We start from the raw sequence: 17,784 nt of genomic DNA on the forward strand, positions 1-17,784 counted from the left end.
CACTGCTGCAGTCGATACTGCAAACATTACCATGGCAGCTTTCACCGCACTCAATATTGGCACCATAAGACATTCGAGTACTGCTGCTGGCTTTGGGGCTTCCGGAACCAACATGCTCAGTACTGCTTCCACTGGCAGCGCCACTTCCTGCTTCGTTCTGGGCAATGAATGAGTCAGACCGTTGACTCAGTCCATCTGGTCTCACTCTGCCCTTACCCCCAGGTTCCCAAGGCTCCTTGGTGTCTGAGTTAAGGTTGTCATCCTCCCTCTCTACATTGCCTGACCAGCATCAGGGGCTGTCGATGGACTGTTATGGGTATTGGGATTGGCACATCTTAGGGTTGGGACAGAGGCCCCTGCCTGGTGCCTACTGGCCACCAATGCTTTATCCATGCCAGTGGCCTCCATGGAATCTGTGGGATGCTCCTTAGTCACAGAGGTCCTGCTAGTCATCACGCTAAAAGGCAAGATCGCCAACCAGGTCTGTCGTGGTGACCATGAATCCACCACAGACCCAGGCACTGGCACTCATTCTCCCAGTGGAGCCTCCAAACTCATCTCATCTGAGTCCATCAGTCCTGGGCTTTAGCCCTGTTAACGCCCTTGTCTTCATCTCTGGATGATTCCATGCTGCCTGGTTCATCCCTCCCTTTAATACTGGAGGATTTTAATGCATACCAAGGCCTTTTGTGGCATACAGCTGCTTCCCTCAGTACCCAAGCAGAGTTCTTGCAAGAGAACACCCACAAATGAGTGAATATCCTGCAACTATCTTCCCCTGGGAGAGTCACCCTCCCTATCGATGCTCTCCTTGAACCACCTAAGGCCTTCTGAAGCACGCTAGCTTCGGTGCCGCACTGCCGCCTGTGGCTAAGTGCATGGAAAAGGGCTATTTCTTTCCTATGCAGGAATTTGAAGGGTTTTACTCCCACCCAGCCCCAAATTCCATAGTTGTAACTGCAGTGAATGGTAGAGCCCAGCAGGACAGGTTTAAGTCCACCCCCCAAGGATAGGGGCTCTAAACCATGCACCTCATGGACAGGAAGATTTACACCTCCTCTTCCTTACAGATATGAATTGCTAACCAACAAGCCTTTCTGTCCAAGTACAATTTTGTTAACTGGTCAGATGTCAGAGTTCACAGACCAGCTGCATGAAGTCTTGGAAGAGGAATTTTGGGCATTTGTTACTCAGGAAAGCTTGGTGGTTAAGATATCCTTGTAGTCTGCGCTAGACATTGCAGGCATCTTGGCCAGGGTGATGGCCTCTGCAATCAAATGAGGAAGGCTTCCTGGCTGCAAAATTTGGGCATTACCCCTGATGTCCAGTAAGTTATTGAGGATTTGTCATTCAGTGGCCAAACACTGTTCTTGGAAAAGACTGACAAGATGCTACACTCCTTCAGGGACTCCAGGGTTGTCCTGTGGACCTTGGGGGCGTACGCCCTGGCCGTGCAGAGGCTCCACCACAGCATTCAGCAGTAGCAACAGCAGCAGCAACAGTATCATCTGCAGCATACATTTTGCCAGCCATTCTCTTCTCCGAGACAGCAGAACTAACCCAGAAAGGGATATAGATCCCATTGGAGGAAGCAGTCTGGCTCAGGGTTTGGCCAATCCATATGCTTTCCCCACCATACTCCATGTGCCCATTGATCCAAAGCATTGTTCCTGTCATTGCTTTGGGCTCAATCACTACTAACAGCTGGGTCCTAAGCACCATAAGATTGGCTTATGCCATCCAGTTCCTCTCCAAACCTCCCCACCCTCCCTCCGTGTCCCTCTTCGGGACCACTCTCATGAAATACTGCTCCTCGAGCCAGTCTGTTCTCTACTGGCTTTGGGAGCCATGAAGGAGGAGTTTACACTGGAACACTGGGGTCACAACTTCTATTCCCAGTACTTTCTGATACCGAAATCCAAGGAAGGAGTAAGATCCATTCTTGACTTTCCTGGCCTCAACAAATGTATCAGGTACATGAGGTTCTGAATGGTCACTCTATTGAGTATTCGCCCCGTATTATCCCAGAATGACTGGATTGCTGCTCTGGACCTTCAGGACACCTTCTTCCATATGGTGATTTTGCTGAGCCACAGAAAATTCCTTCTTTTCATCATGGCAGAGCATCACTTTTACTACACTATGCTTCCATTTAGCCTCTGTTCTTCCCCCTGATTTTTATGAAATGCATGCTCATTATGACTGCATATCTCAGGAAGAAGGGAATTCACATATTCCTGTATCTGGATGACTGGCTACTGAGGGGCAGATCTAAAGGGGAAGTTCTTGCTCATGTTATCACCATGCTTGCTCAACTGTCTTGGTCGCATCCTAAACTCTGGGAAGTCAGTCTTGGCTCCCACTCAGAAAAACGAGTTCAGCGGGGCCCTGTTAGATTCCACTACATCAAAAGCATTTCTGCTGACCCATTGTTTTCAGACAATTCACCACCTTTGCCTCAGTCTGCACTCTCAGCCTTCCATGACAGTTTGGGCATGTCTGAGGCTCTTGGGCCACTTGTGCACAGGGGGTCCAGTTTGCAAGGTTGCACCTTCACCCTCTTCCAGTGTGGTTCAGGATGGTTTACCATCTCACTCTTCACCTTCTAGATAGACTGATTCATATTCCTTCACTGGTCCTGGATTACTTGTAGTGGTGGATGTATCCAGAGAATGTTTGCCAAGGTGTTCCCTTTGTCCAGCTCTCACCAACCAGATTGTTTGTTACCAACACCTCCCTGATTGCTTGGGGGGTGCACTTGGGGGCCACTGAAAGTACACAGGACTGTGGTTGGAGCAGAGGCTTCAGGCCATCTACACTGCATGTTATGCTTTTTGGGACCATATCATTGATTCAGTGGTTCACATACTTATAAAGAATACCACTGCAATGTACTATGTGAACAAACAAGAAGGAGCACACCCCAGGTTGCTCTGCCTAGATGTAATTGAGATGTAGTAGTTCTGCATTGAGGTCATGTTATTCACTTGCCCGGGGTTCAGAATCATCTCAGGGGTCATCTTAGTAGATATTTTTCCTTATGTCATGAGTGGTCCCTGAAGACAAGTGTCCTCTGGGTCATCTTCACAACTTGGGGCATCCCAATGATCAACCTATTTGCTAGAGAAGCCAACAGGAAATGTCATCTGTTCTGCTCTTGCGGGGGCCTCAATCCAGGCTCCCTATCTAACACTTTCCACTTCAGCTGGCAGTTGGCTCTCCTGTACTTCCCCTTTCCCTCAATCCCAATTTTTTTGCCACTCTCCCTTGCCCATGAAGGGCAGAGGACCAGCATCAAGGCACTGCAGCAAAGGCTCAGGGTGGATTCACCCTCCAAAGGGTTAACTGACCCAGGGAGGAAAAGGAGGGATGCCAGGGAGGAAGAACACTGCTCCCCAGTACCAAAAAGCAAAGAAAAGATAAAATAGGGAAGGGCAGGAGCAAAAGAAACTGCCTCTGTTTGCTGCTGTGGAGGCAGAGAGTCTGGGAGTAAATGAGAGCAGAGGGGGCAGGGCTAGAACGTGTGATGCCAAAATGACGATCTACCTCCATGAGCTGCAGATAGAGGAGAACAATCCTGATGTCCAGAATTGTGGGATACACTGGGCTGTAGAAGGGTTAAGGCCTCCTATAGGACAAGAAATCAGGAGGAGTTGGATTCTTGAAAGAGGTTGAAATCATCTCACATCCTGAAAAAGGTCCATCTGAGGATCTAAAGTCCGTTGGTACCAAGACATCGGTACTGGGAAAAGTGGCAGTCTCGAATTGTGGTGTTCAGACCATTGGTGTGGAGCTCATAGGTTATGAGCTATGTTCTACTCAGTAAAAACAATGAGGAGTCCTTGTGGCACTATAGAGACTAACAAATTTATTTGGGCATAAGCTTTCGTGGGCTAAAACCCACTTCATCAGATGCATGGAGTGGAACATACAGTAGGGAGGTATAAATACTCAGCATATGAAAAGATGGGAGTTGCCTTATCAAGTGGGGGTTCAGTGCTAATGAGCCAATTCAATTTAAGTTGGAAGTAGGCTATTCTCAACAGTTGACAAGAAGGAGTGGAAATCACTTTTGTAGTGTTAATGAGGCCAATGTAAACAATGTAAACCAATGAAATGGTGGCCCATTTCAAACAGTTGACAGGTGTAAGTATTTAGCAAGGGGAAATTAGTTTTTGTAAAAACAACAAGGAGTACTTGTGGCACCTGAGAGACTAACAAATTGATTTAGTTTTTGTAGTGACCCATCCACTCCCAATCTTTATTAAGGCCTAATTTGATGGTCTCCAGTTTGCAAATTAATTCCAGTTCTGCAGTTTCTCATTTGATTCTGTTTTTGAAGCTTTTTTGTTGAAGAATTGCCACTTTTAAGTCTGTTATTGAGTGACCAGGGAGATTGAAGTGTTCTCCTACTGGTTTTTGAATGTTATAATTCCTGATGTCAGGTTTGTGTCCATTTATTCTTTTGTGTAGAGACTGTCCAGTTTGGCTGATGTACATGGCAGAGGGGCATTGCTGGCACATTATGTCATATATCACATTGGTAGATGTGCAGGTGAACGAGCCCCTGATGGTCTGGCTGATGTGGTTATGTCCTATGATGATGTTCCTTGAATAGATATGCGGACATAGTTGGCACCGGGGTTTGTTGCAGGGTTTGGTTCCTGGATTAGTGTTTTTGTTGTGTGGTGTGTAGTTGCTGGTGAGTATTTGCTTCAGGTTGGGGGGCTGTCTGTAAGCGAGGACTGGCCTGTCTCCCAAGGGCTGTGAGAGTGATGGATCGTCCTTCAGGATAGGTTGTAGTTCCTTGATGCTCTGGAGAGGTTTTATTTGGGGACTGGAGGTGATGGCTAGTGGCGTTCTGTAACTTTCTTTGTTGTGCCTGTCTTGTAGTAGGTGACTTCTGGGTACCCTTCTTGCTCTGTCAATCTGTTTTTTCACTTCATCAGGTGGGTATTGTAGTTTTAAGAATGTTTGATAGAGATCCTGTAGGTATTTGTCTCTGTCTGGGGGATTGGAGCAAATGCAGTTGTATCTTAGAGCTTGGTCTGGATGAAAGATGGAGGCATGTAGGTAAGTATAGCGGTCAGTAGGTTTCCGGTATAGGGTGGTGTTTATGTGACCATCGCTTATTTACACTGTATTGTCTAGGAAGTGGATCTCTTGTGTGCCAGGCTGAGGTTGATGGTGGGGTGGAAATTGTTGAAATCCTGGTGGAATTCCTCAAGGGCCTCTTTTCCATGAATCCAGATGATGAAGATGTCATCAGTGTAGCACAAGCAAAGTAGGGGCATTAGGGGACAAGAGCTGAGGCAGCGTTGTTCTAAGTCAGCCATCAAAATTTTGGCATACTGTGGGGCTACTCAGTGCTGCTTAAAAGAGTGTAGAAGTCTAAGTCTGCTCCTGAGGACCCTTTGGTGCTTAGGAAGCACAGGATACTGAATTAGACTTGTACCAAGCAGTTGGTGCAGGGTCATGCGGTACCATCTATGGAAACAGATGATACAGTATGATTTCGGTCTTTGACCATATCAGAACATGGTACAGACAGGAATGGAAGAGCATATGCCTCCCCTTCCTTTCTCTGGTGTGGGTAGAATTTTATTACCCAGAGACCTTTCAGTATCAGAGGAGCATCATTCCCTTGTATTGGAATCTGTTGAAAAAACATCTTCTTCAGAGTCTCAGCAAATACACAGTTCTCTCCCATATATCCCCTGGTGGCTGCCCTTTCAGAATTTTATTCAGATTGGTGATATTCTAAGCATGTTGATGGGAGAGATTCTCATCATTATCTTTATAAGACTTGGGGAGGTTCCTTTGGTGTCCCCCTCCTGATACATATGGGGCCCCCAATGGAATTCTTGGAATCCATGGGATCCTTATAGGAGTAGTTTACGAGAATGCATAAATGTCTTAGCAAGGAGACGGAAAGTATGAAACCTGAATTACCACAGCAACAATTGCCACAGCAAGAAGATATGATCAACACCTGGGGGAGAAGATCTCATCTTCTTCCCCTGATGAGGTTGTTGTGTTCTCTTCCTTCTTATGCTGATTATTTGAAACAGTTTCAAGAGCTGATGCATTGCAGATCCATCTGGAAGTGATCCAGGAATCTCATCTGAAGTTACTAAACTCTCTTCAGATTTCAAGATATGTAGCGCTTCCATTAATGAAGCATTATTGGAATCTGCTAAAGCTGAATGGGACACTCAGCCACCATACCACCTACATGCAAAAGGCTGACAAGAAATATTATACACCTCTCAAGGACTCAGAGTTTTTTATCTTCACACCATGCTCCTAATTCTTTAGTGGTCAATATTGCTGAGAGAACGAAGCAATATCTCTCTGACACCACAGGATAATGAACAGAAATGGTTAGATTAACTCAGGAGGAAGAGTTATTCTTCAGCTACTTTTCAATTTAGAATAGCAAATTAGCTTAGCTCAGACATGCAGTAGGAGTTTTCATAGAGTAAGGACTGCAGTATTTATTCTATTGTTTACCTTTTCATTCACTAACTATGATTTTACATCTTTCACTGTGTTTCAGAGGTTAAGGGTGTTGTTCCATACTTCATAACTGATCATGGAAAGACTCATTTATATAATTCTGAATAGCTGTTATAAGGCATCATAGGATGGATGGTAGAGTTTGTAAAAGCTTTATCTGTGCAAGGAACAAGTCTATTTTTGCTGTACTGAAATTAGTCTGAGTGTGGTAACAGTGCAATATCATTTTCTGGTATTCTATTATAGATACGGGATGATAATAAAAGACAACACCCTTGTCTCGTGGAGTTCTCAAAATTACCTGAAACAGAGAAGAATTATAACCTACAAATGTCAACAGAAACCCTAAAGTGAGTTTTAAATATAACATTAAAAAGAAATCAAGTTTTATATTTCCACTGATTCTGCCATTTTAAAATCATAGAATTGTAGGACCGGAAGGGATGTTGGGAGGTCATCTAGTCCAGTCCCCTGCACTCAGGGTGGGATTAAGTACTATCTAGACCATCCTTGAGTGACGCTTGTCTAAGTTGTCTAAATGTGTTGTATGTTTCCAAAATGTGCAAGTCAGATGGACAATTGGGTCCAAATTCTGTTCAAAATCATTTATACAATTCCTGTTGACTTCACTGGGAGTTCTGCGTGTATATTTAAAGGGCAGAATGTGGTCATTTATTTGCAGAGATATAGAGGAGAAAACAGAGTTAAATTCTGCTGACTTTACTCATGATAAAAGTCCCATGTGAGTCTAACTTGCAGTGGACTACTTGTTGCAGGAGGACAAGCAAGATTTGACCCATATTTTTTAAAACATTCATTTGTACTTCTTTTTTTTATCTTTGATGTTAATGTCCTTCATTTCATTTTGTAATCCTATTTCTGTTGACTTTTGCTAAATCAAAGTCTTCATTTTTCCAAAGTCTATAAATCTGGAATTAAATTAGAAGTACATTTGAAGTGTTTCAAATATGAAGAGTTACTAATAACACAAAATAATTTAAGAGAATGCTATATTTTTCTTTAGCACCTGATAGAAGCTGTAACTTCATTATATTTTACAACAACCAACTTTTTATCTTTATAGAACTCTTTTGGCCCTTGGATGTCATATTGTTCATGCTAATCTAGCAGCTGAGGAAGATCTTAAGAAAGTAAAACTTCCTAAAAAGTATGTATCTTAACAATAATTATCATGCATTGATTATAATTATTAATTATTTGTGTGTTACTTAAACATACAATAGTCTTTGCAATTGTTTTGGTAAACATTATTTTAAGAAATTTATTTTCAGCTGATAATGCTGACTCTAGGTGCTATGAAAGTTTCACACATACAGACTGCCTGGGCACATGAATGCTGACTTGCGACAGCAAATTTTTGTTCCAGCACCTGGCCACTGATGATTGCTGACTGCCAATCTTGCTGTATTATGTCACCCTGTGGAGTGGCTGTGAGAAAATAGCCATGCACTAGTGACTATATTGAACTAGCATACTCTTTTTACCTTGTGATGTTAGCCTTGTGTAACCGCAGAATAGAAAGTTTATTTTATCATGTAGCAAAATATAGTACATGATACTGTTCTGTACTTAAAAGGGTATACTCCTCTTCCATATAACTGTCTCCATTTTCCATTTACTTTTTCATTTTGGTAAAAGTATTGTACTATATACAAAAATGTACAAAGACAAGACTAATCTAACCTCTATTGATATTTAAATCAACGTATATAACCAGAAAAAATTAAGTTGTGTAAGAAAGACATCTAGATAATACTCAGATTATTATGCAACACTGGGAAAACACAATTCAATATTATGCATTAATTAGGTATTCTCAGCATACTTACCTTTTGTATGGTACTTTGCATTAAAAATAGTAATAAACACGTCTTCAGTATTAAAGAGTTGGAGGTAACTTTTAGGAAGTTGGGACACAATCCTGCAAACATGTACACATATGGATTACTCATGGGGATAAATATGTTCAAGATCAGGCCTTTAGTGTTCTAGGCAAGGACAAGTTTCCTTTAAGGCATTTGCCTTTGAAAAGGTCTTTTCCAAATGATTGTATGATAGAGTGCTTACCCTGGCGAGCTGCGTGCCAAAGGTTGCCGATCCCTGCTGTAGAGGCTCATGTACTAAGCTACAGAGGCCCCTGGTTTGATCGTGCCCGCCGAGGACCGGGTCTGTCGGCGTTACATAAGGTCTTCAAAACCTTTTGATATATTTAAACTATATTGTAAACATAATACTCTACAGAAAACTCAGAAGATGTCTTAAAATACTTGGTTTTATTTATTTTACTCAGTTATATATGAAGACATTAAAATATATAATCATTAGATGCTAGTGTATTTGAAAAGAAAGCATATTAATGGAAATACAATCTGTATTCTACAACAGGGGTCAGCAACCTTTCAGAAGTGGTGTGCCGAGTCTTCATTTATTTACTCTAATTTAAGATTTCACATGCCAGTAATACATTTTAATGTTTTTAGAAGGTCTCTTTCTATAAGTTGATAATATATAACTAAACTATTGTTGTACGTAAAGTAAATAAGGTTTTTAAAATGTTTAAGAAGCTTAATTTAAAATTAAATTAAAATGCAGAGCCCCCCGGACCGGTGCCCAGGACTTCTCATGTGCCGTCTTCAGCACACGTGCCATAGGTTGCCTACCCCTGTTCTACAACTTACATGATTTTTTAAAAAAATACCATTAATCTTCAAGTCAAACATTACAGAAATGTTCAAATTATAAATATATCTTCTAATGTTTAAAATATAAACATATAAATCTAAATTTCTGCTAAAAAGCACAGTTTATAATATGTTATTTGTTTTATAGCAGCTATTTAAGGACCCAGGCAAGGATTTGGGTCCCATTGAACTAGGTGCTGTACAAATTGGTGGTAAATTAGTGTCTGCCTCACAGAGCTTCCATGTCATGGGTCTTGTCATAACTTAGAATGGATTCCACACATAAATGGGGAGTGAGGGATGGAGACAGAGGAGAAAATCACACTAAATGCCATATGGAAAATTTAAGAATTCCATCCCTGTGGGGAAAAAAAAGTATTTTTATAAGTTTGTTTTTAAGTTTGCCAAAATAATTTTCACTCTTACTATTGTTTTTATTGGGTTATAGTTACATGATGTCAAATGGGTATAAACCTGCCCCTCTAGATCTTTCTGAAGTGAAATTGTTACCTTCTCAAGAAGTTTTAGTTGATAAACTTGCAGAGAATGCACATAATGTCTGGGCAAAAGACAGAATAAAACAAGGATGGACCTATGGCATTCAGCAGGTAAGAACCACTTTGTCAGTGACATTTGAAAGCTGTAGAACTGATTAGTTTGAGTATAGTTAAAGTACTATTTCTGAATCATTGTTGGATGTTAGATATGAGGAAAATATAAACATAGATTGTACCATGCACTACATCTAATATATGAAAAACAGTAATAGGCTTTGATCATACAATTGGTCCATAGATTCCATGGATCACCTGCTTGGATCTGATTGTAGGATCAGGGCTTGAGAGAGATTTGTTTTTCTTTTAAACTAGTAACACTATAGTTACTCAGTTAATTATAACATTTCTCAGGGACATATTTCCTTAATTCCCCTCATTCTTGTTTTGTGTGTAGTAACAGTTCCTGACTTTTGTGTTTAAGTATTGTATTTACTAGCTTTTATATTTATAAAAATGCCTTTTATTTATGATGTAACTATGACTTTTATGCTGGGGGTGGGAAGACTCCTAAGCCTATAAGCCTATATTTTATGCAGAAAAGAAAGAGCATAAGTTAATATTGACTGTATCTCATTACATACATGTTGTGTGAAGTTTAAAACACAATTTCCTTTAAATACTTTCTTATGACTTCTTTTTAGGACCTTAAGAACAAACGAAATCCCCGACTGGTGCCATATGCATTATTAGATGAACGTACTAAGAAATCAAATAGAGACAGTCTTCGTGAAGCTGTTCGGACTTTTGCTGGTTATGGATATAATATTGAGCCACCAGACCAAGAACTAGGTATGTCTAGTAAATACTAATTCTTCTTCATGTAGTGTCCCTATGGGTGCTCCACTTCAGGTGTTGCATGCACTTATGACTGGAGATTTTCAGTAGCAGTGCCTGTTCATCTTGTGCACACTCTCATGATATCTTTGTGCTCCACACCGAGAATATATAGAACTCTCTTATGGCCAGAGACTGAGCATCTAGCATGTTTGCTTTCAGATTATAATTTAGCCTCAGTGTTGGTGTAGTTACTTAATTTAGTTAATTTTATGATTTGATAATTTTTTTATTTGACTAAGAGGTATTTTTGCTCCCCTCCCCACTTCCCTTGCTTATGCCAGAGGGACTCTCCTTGGGGATTGTCGTTGCTGTGGTATACCAAGACACCCAGGCTTCAAGGACTGCCTCTCATACTGGGAGTCCATTCCAGTTAGCAATGGACATTCTCAGTGCCTCCAGTGTTTGGGAGACACCCATGTACCTAACAACCATAAAATTTACACATCTTTTAAAAGCAGATCTAGAAAAAAAATGGGAAATCAAATTTAGACTCCTGATGATGGGGCAAGCCCTCAGACCAGCCTAGATCTGGGCTCAGAGGACCCCCTCCATAGCACGGCCTTTGAGTGCACTTAGTGCCCTATCCACCTCTGTATCCAGCTCACTAGGATCTTTGTGAGAGAAGGGCAACAAAAAAGGCTCTGAGGAAGAGTTCCAGCTCTACAACCAGAGAGCCTTCTTCAAAGAAATCTAAGTCACTTCAGAGACTGACCATTCTGAAGATGTCAGGTCACAGAGGGAGTATCATTGAGGCTCCAAGATTTCTGGTACTGGAAGCTCATCAAAGACTTCCAGTTCTTCCAGGATCAATGGAACCAAGCATACTTCAGTACCAAAAGTGTCCTTGGTGCTGACCAAACATGATCTCTCCAGCACAGATTCTAAGTGCTTTGCACTAAAGAAATCAGTATCATATATGGACCTACCCATCACCTACCCAGAAAGGAAATTTCCAAGGAAGAAACAATCTTGTGCCCCATCTCACTGGTTTGATCAGCAGTGGATGCCCCCTCTTCCACCCTGTGGTCCCCCTCAGTGGGCATATTGGGACCTATGGCTGTTTATTGCCAATAATTCTTGAGAGCTCTGAGATACTCCCATGGGGAGCATAAAAAATTATAATGACCTGTTCTATCCCTTCCTTCTCAGTATCCTGAGCATCAGGAGGAAACTTTGAGGAGTAAAGGGCCAGAGTGGACAAACAAATATCTAATCATCATGGCCAGATGAGGCTGTAATGCTTGCATCACCTATTTTGGCAGACAACTTCAAGCACGTTCAGGAACAGAATAAGCTTATCACTTATTCACTCAAAATTCTTTTAGAGGAGGCCTAAGTTGGAGCTTTAACTTATGGACATCTTACATTTGACAGCTTCCGCAGAAGTAGTGTTACCATTAAATGAGGCTGTACTAGAACCCCCCAAGACAATCTGGCAAATTCGTGCTATGGCATCCCATACGTGTAAATGGGCAGACAAAAAGTACTATGTTCTACCTAAGAATTCAGAGGTTTTTTTCTCCCACCCACAACCAATTTCTTTAGTTGTGAAAGTGTTCAATGAGTGTGGCAGACAGCACCATGCAAAGTCTACATTGTATAGTCAGGACAAAAGTGACTTGATTTCACAAGAGCTACTCTTCTGCAACTCTGCAGAATTCAGGATCACAAATTACCAGGCTCTGATGGCAAAGTACAACCACACACCTTCCTGACAGACATCAAGACCAGTTCAAGGCCATCATAGACTAAGGTCACCTCTTAGCGAAGACCTCATTGAAAGCCTCCCTAGGTGTACTCCTCCCTAGGTGTACCCTTCAGCTCAATCAATCACCACTGTCGTCATACATAAAGCATCTCAGCTGCCTCTGTACATCTTTTCTATGAAGATCCAAAATACCATGGAAGACCTCCCTTTTGATTGACTTGAACTCTTTTCTGAATCCACAGGCAAGTGTCACCATAACTATGGATGCATCTCTTGTGGAGTGGGGAGTGCACCTAGACACACACAGCATACAGGTCAAATGATTTGCCCAAGAGGCTTATCTCTGCATCAACCTCTTGGAATTAAGAGCAGTCAGGAATGCCTATCTACACTTTTTTTCTATTCGTCAGGGGCCAATCTATAAAAATCTTGATGGACAACATAGCCTGCATGTTTTACATAAATTGCTAGGGAGGGTGAGATCCTCCCTCATTTTATCAAAGCAACATATGGAACTGGAGTAGAGCCAATCACATCCTCATCTCAGCCTTTACCTTCCAGGCTTTCAGAACACCATGACTGACAATTTGTGCAGTCACTTCTCACAAGATAATGAATGGGAATTCTACCCTTGCACTCTTAGACACATATTTCTAACCTGAAAGTTCTCAGAGGTGGACTTCTCTGCAATGGCTGCTAACAAAGAAATGCAAGAAATTCTGCTTGAGGGGAGGACTGGATCATCAGTCTCTACAAGATGCATTTCTTACTCTTGGGAGGCACAGCCTTCTCTATATATATCTATCCAGACCTCTCCTCTTGAAGCAGCTGAACAGAGCCAGACTGATTCTAATTGCACCAAATTGGCTGAAAAATATGATGCCCTTTCCTGATTTGTCAGGCTTCCTGTCCAGCATTACACCACCTGACCATTCCTCATCTGCTATCCTGGAATTCTGGTTGGACTCTTCATCCCAGCCTGAACATTCTTTGACTCCAGGCCTGGCTCCTCATGGCTCTCAGGGATAGAGACTTCCTGCGCATTAGAAGAACAACAGGTATTCTTAAACAGCAGGATGATATCTATGCAAAATAATTACCTAAAAAAGCTAGGGGGTTGGACTAGATGACCTCCTGAGGTCCCTTCCAACCCTGAGATTCTATGATTCTAAGAGATTTCATCACCGGTGACCTGACCTGACCTGACCTGACCATTTTTTAATCCTATGAGTTCTGTTGAGATGCACAGCCTTTCACTCTTCTCTAGAGGGATTCTCAGTGTTTGCCAACCCCATGATGGCAAGATTCATCCAGAGGCTGATGAATCATTCTGCAGATTAGAGAGCCAATCCCTATATGGGATTTAAACCTTGACCTTAATTGCCTTATGAAACTTCCCTTTGAATAACTTGTCCCTACTTCATCTGCCTATGAAGATTCCTTTCTTGGTGACCATCACTTCCACTCAGAGTCAGTGAAATAGGGGCTTTAATGGCAGATCTTCCCTTTACAGTATTCTTCAGGGAAAATTTTGTTGTGACACCTCCTAAATTTTTACTTACAGTATCTTCCAAATTGTATATTAATCAAAAACAACAAGGAGTCCAGTGGCACCGGACTCCTTGTTGTTTTTGTGGATACAGACTAACACAGCTACCTCCTGATACTTGACACCATAGATTAGTCAAGTTATTCACCTTCCTTTTTTCCTCCCAAAGTCACATCTGCCCAGGGAGGAAGTGGTCCTCCATATCTTGGCTGTCAGAAGGGTGCTAGTTTTCTGTCTGGACAGAACCAAACCATTCAGAAAGTCTCACAGACTGTTCTATTTGCAGAAAGACCAAAGGACCCACAGTTCTCACTCAAAGACTCTCAGGGTGTATCTCTGGATATATTATCTCTTGTTATTGTACTGTCAGTATTCAACCTCCTTCTAGCATACAAGCCCATTCTACAGAATCCCAGGCTACTTCTATGGCACCATTGAAAGATATTCCAGTTGAACAGATTTGTAAAGCTACAACTTGGACCTCAGCGCATACCTTCTCCAAACACTATGCCATGGTTCACGCTTCCAGATCAGACAATGTGGTTGGCACTGCAGTTCTGTCTTCATTGTTAGATCCTACTTTAAAACTTCCTCCTCCTTTCATGGATACATCTCGGGAGTCACCTGAAGTGGAGCACCCAGAGGATCACTACTCAAAGAAAGAGAGGTTATTCACTTTCTGCAGTAACTAGAGTTTTTTGAGATGTGTATCCCACTCCACCACCCACCCTCCTTCCCCTCTGCTTCAGAGTTTCATCTTGTGTGACTTTGCAGTAGAGAAGGAATTGAGGGAGGTTCACCTGCACAGTTATGTATAGCTTCAGTACAGGGCACAAGGATATCTGGAATGTTTGTATGGGCTAAATGGGTACTGCTACTGAACATCTTTGAACAAAGATGAGTGGGGCACATTCACACCTGAAGTGAAGCATCCATAGGGGGACATATCTTGAAGAAATCCAGTTACTACACCAGGTGAGTAATCTCTCCTTCACAGAACTATTTAATACGTTAGGGAAAATATGTAAATCACTGTTTGAGAAAGTAGCTTATATCTAAAATGTTTTGCATAATAACTTTTCAGTATTGTGGCACAGTAAATATATTTTTTCAAGTGAATTATTTTAACCTATAATTACAAGGAACAAATTTATTGAAAATATTTAATCCTTATGATTGATTGATTATATAAAATCAGAACTTCCTAGACTTATTTGGCTTACACCATGTGCTTTTGATTTGTAAAACCTGCAGTACTACTGATTTTTCATTTAGAAGTCATTGTTTTAAAATTATATTCTTCCATGATCTGCTAAGGCAGTCAAAAACACTGGAAGTGTGCTCTTTTGCTGCTTTGTAATGTAGAAGGAAATAGATGTGTATATTTTGTTTTTAAAGACTTTTTTCTGCCCCCTGCCCTTTTTTTTTTTTTTTTTTTTTTTAAACTTTAGACTTATAAGGAATGTCACATTTGGGCTCTATTTTCTCTATAGGATATCTAGGAGGTCTAAGGGATACTTATTGCAAGCCATAAAACTTTAATTGAAGGGAAGGATGTTGAATCTTAAAGGTTTCCTTTAGCCAAAATGTTAGTCACATAAACTAAATAGATATTAACATCAACAAACAAAACCAGAATGTTAAACATTCTGTGTAAAGTACCCTTACGCTCTCAAATGTTCCGCTTTCACTCTTTGCTCTGGTGATGCCACCGTTTCCTGGCTTGGCAGTAATCAGAGTCTTCCAGCCTCGACCGGGCCTGGATTTTAATATGGGTGGGGATAAAAACACAATGTGTTTAATGTGGGTGGGGTGATGGGGTAAAAACAAAAGCAGGAAAAAACATACTAAAAAATCAAAATTTTTCTTATATGCTTTATAAACAAGCCCAATTTTTATTTCCTTTCAAAGACCTCTCTGACTGCTTTTTAAAGGCTCAATCCTGTCTCCATTAAAGTCCAGTGGGAGTTTTGCTGTCTACTTCAATGGAAGGAGGATTTTACCTTAAATTGTGGAATGGATTAATTTATTTTAATCTACATTTACTAATCATATTATTATTGCTTGATCTAAAATATTTTTATTTACAAAAAAACTCCTCTAAATACACTAAATTACTACTTATGAGGGTTGCAGGATCAGTTTTATGTTTCCTAGATATATCATTGGTCCTGATACTGCGCGCTGAAGTCAATGGAACTTTTGAAAAAATTCTATTGACTCAGTGGGAGAAGGAGCAGGCCTATTATTCCCATAGCTGGAGCTATCAGCTAACGTTTAGTAATGTGCTCCACAGAATTATGTACAATTTACAACAACAGTCTTGCTCAAATGTAGGAAGTCTCTACTCCCATGCAGCTTTGTGCTTGGGGCTGTTCCTTGGGAAATATGTATGTTTCCCACCAAAGTTTCTTACACAATCATTCAGTTGTAGAACTAGAATTTGTAATCCAGTATAGCTTTCATACTGTACTAAATTGTGGATCATTTAGCTTGATCGTGGCTTGATGTCTCTCTGTTATTAATATTTACAGGAAGAATTTATAAAGCTTGTGTGTATACGTCTTTGTGTTTTAAAGACGTATTTGTAAATAAATCTATAGGAATAATTTTTAACATAAAATACAAACACCCAGACCTGAAGAAGAGCTCTGTGTAACTGTGAAAGCTTGTCTCTTTCACGAACAGAGGTTAGTCCAATAAAATGTTACCTTACCCACTATGTCTCTCTAATATCCTGGGACCAACACAGCTACAACTGTACGACAAACACAAAGATCATGTCATATGAGAGAGAACAAAACAAGAGAGTGCTCCAGATCCATATTATAAATATGAAGAAGAAATTTAGTACCATTCTCAGCCATGTCCATAATAAATAATTATTTCTTTCAGAACTGAGACAGCTGGAAAGTTTAAACATTGGCATTTTCAATTCTAATATTTCATTCTAATTTTTTTTTGTTCTCTTTTTCACAGCTGACCAAACTGTGGAAAAAGTCAGCATTGACAAGATACGTTTCTTCAGAGTAGAACAGTCTTATGCAGTGACTTCTGGAAAGTGGTACTTTGAGTTTGAAGCTGTGACGGGTGGAGATATGCGTGTTGGCTGGGCAAGGCCAGGCTGCCGGCCGGACATAGAATTGGGAGCTGATGACCAAGCATTTGTGTTTGAAGGCAGCAGAGTTAGTAAATTTCTTTGCAAAAATTAATTTAAATGAGTTTGTTTGTAGTTGTGAATAGGCTACACCAGGGATCGGCAACCTTTCAGAAGTGGTGTGCCAAGTTCACTGTAATTTAAGGTTTCGTGTGCCAGTAATACATTTTAACATTTGTAGACGGTCTCTCTCTCTCTATGTCTATATTATAAAAATAAACTATTGTTGTATTTAAAGTAAGTAAGGTTTTTAAAATGTTTAAGAAGCTTCATTTAAAATAAAATTAAAATGCAGATCTTATCAATTTAATGTGATCCTTGCTTGGGATCCTTGTCTGGGGTTCCAGCCATCAGCCCTGTTGGTCTGGGGTTCCATTCACTCAGCCAGCAGCGGGCTGAGTGGGGCTGGCAGGGGGCTGAGTGGCTCAGTCCGCTGCCAGTCTGGAGTGCCAGCAGCACTCGGTCTGGGGTTCCGGCTGCTGGCCCCTTGCCAGTCAGGGTCCCAGCTGCCGGCCCTGCTCAGTCTCCTGCCAGCCTGGGTGAGCAGAACCCCAGACTGGCAGCAGGCTGAGCAGGGCCAGCAGCTGGACCCCAGACCAGCAGCGGGCTGAGCGGGGCTGGTGGCTGGAACCCCAGACAAGGATCCCAGGCCCTGCTCAGCCCGCTGCCGGTCTGGGCTGAGCGGGGCCAGTGGCTGGGACTCCAGATCGGCAGTGGGCTGAGACGATCAGCCTGCTGCTGGTCTGGGGTTCCGT

At 41.5% G+C, this 17,784-nt stretch overlaps 1 protein-coding gene across 1 annotated transcript in view; it reads left to right on the top strand.

Annotated features, from left to right (window-relative positions):
* RYR3 (ryanodine receptor 3) overlaps positions 1-17,784 on the top strand; it is a 637,001-nt gene that overhangs the window by 270,170 nt on the left and 349,047 nt on the right. The window contains 5 exon segments of the mRNA XM_039536203.1: positions 6,766-6,869; positions 7,604-7,687; positions 9,670-9,829; positions 10,420-10,567; positions 16,852-17,057. Coding sequence (XP_039392137.1) covers positions 6,766-6,869; positions 7,604-7,687; positions 9,670-9,829; positions 10,420-10,567; positions 16,852-17,057 — 702 coding nt within the window.

Source organism: Mauremys reevesii, linkage group 4 (assembly GCF_016161935.1).
Source record: "Mauremys reevesii isolate NIE-2019 linkage group 4, ASM1616193v1, whole genome shotgun sequence".
NCBI lineage: Eukaryota > Metazoa > Chordata > Testudines > Geoemydidae > Mauremys > Mauremys reevesii.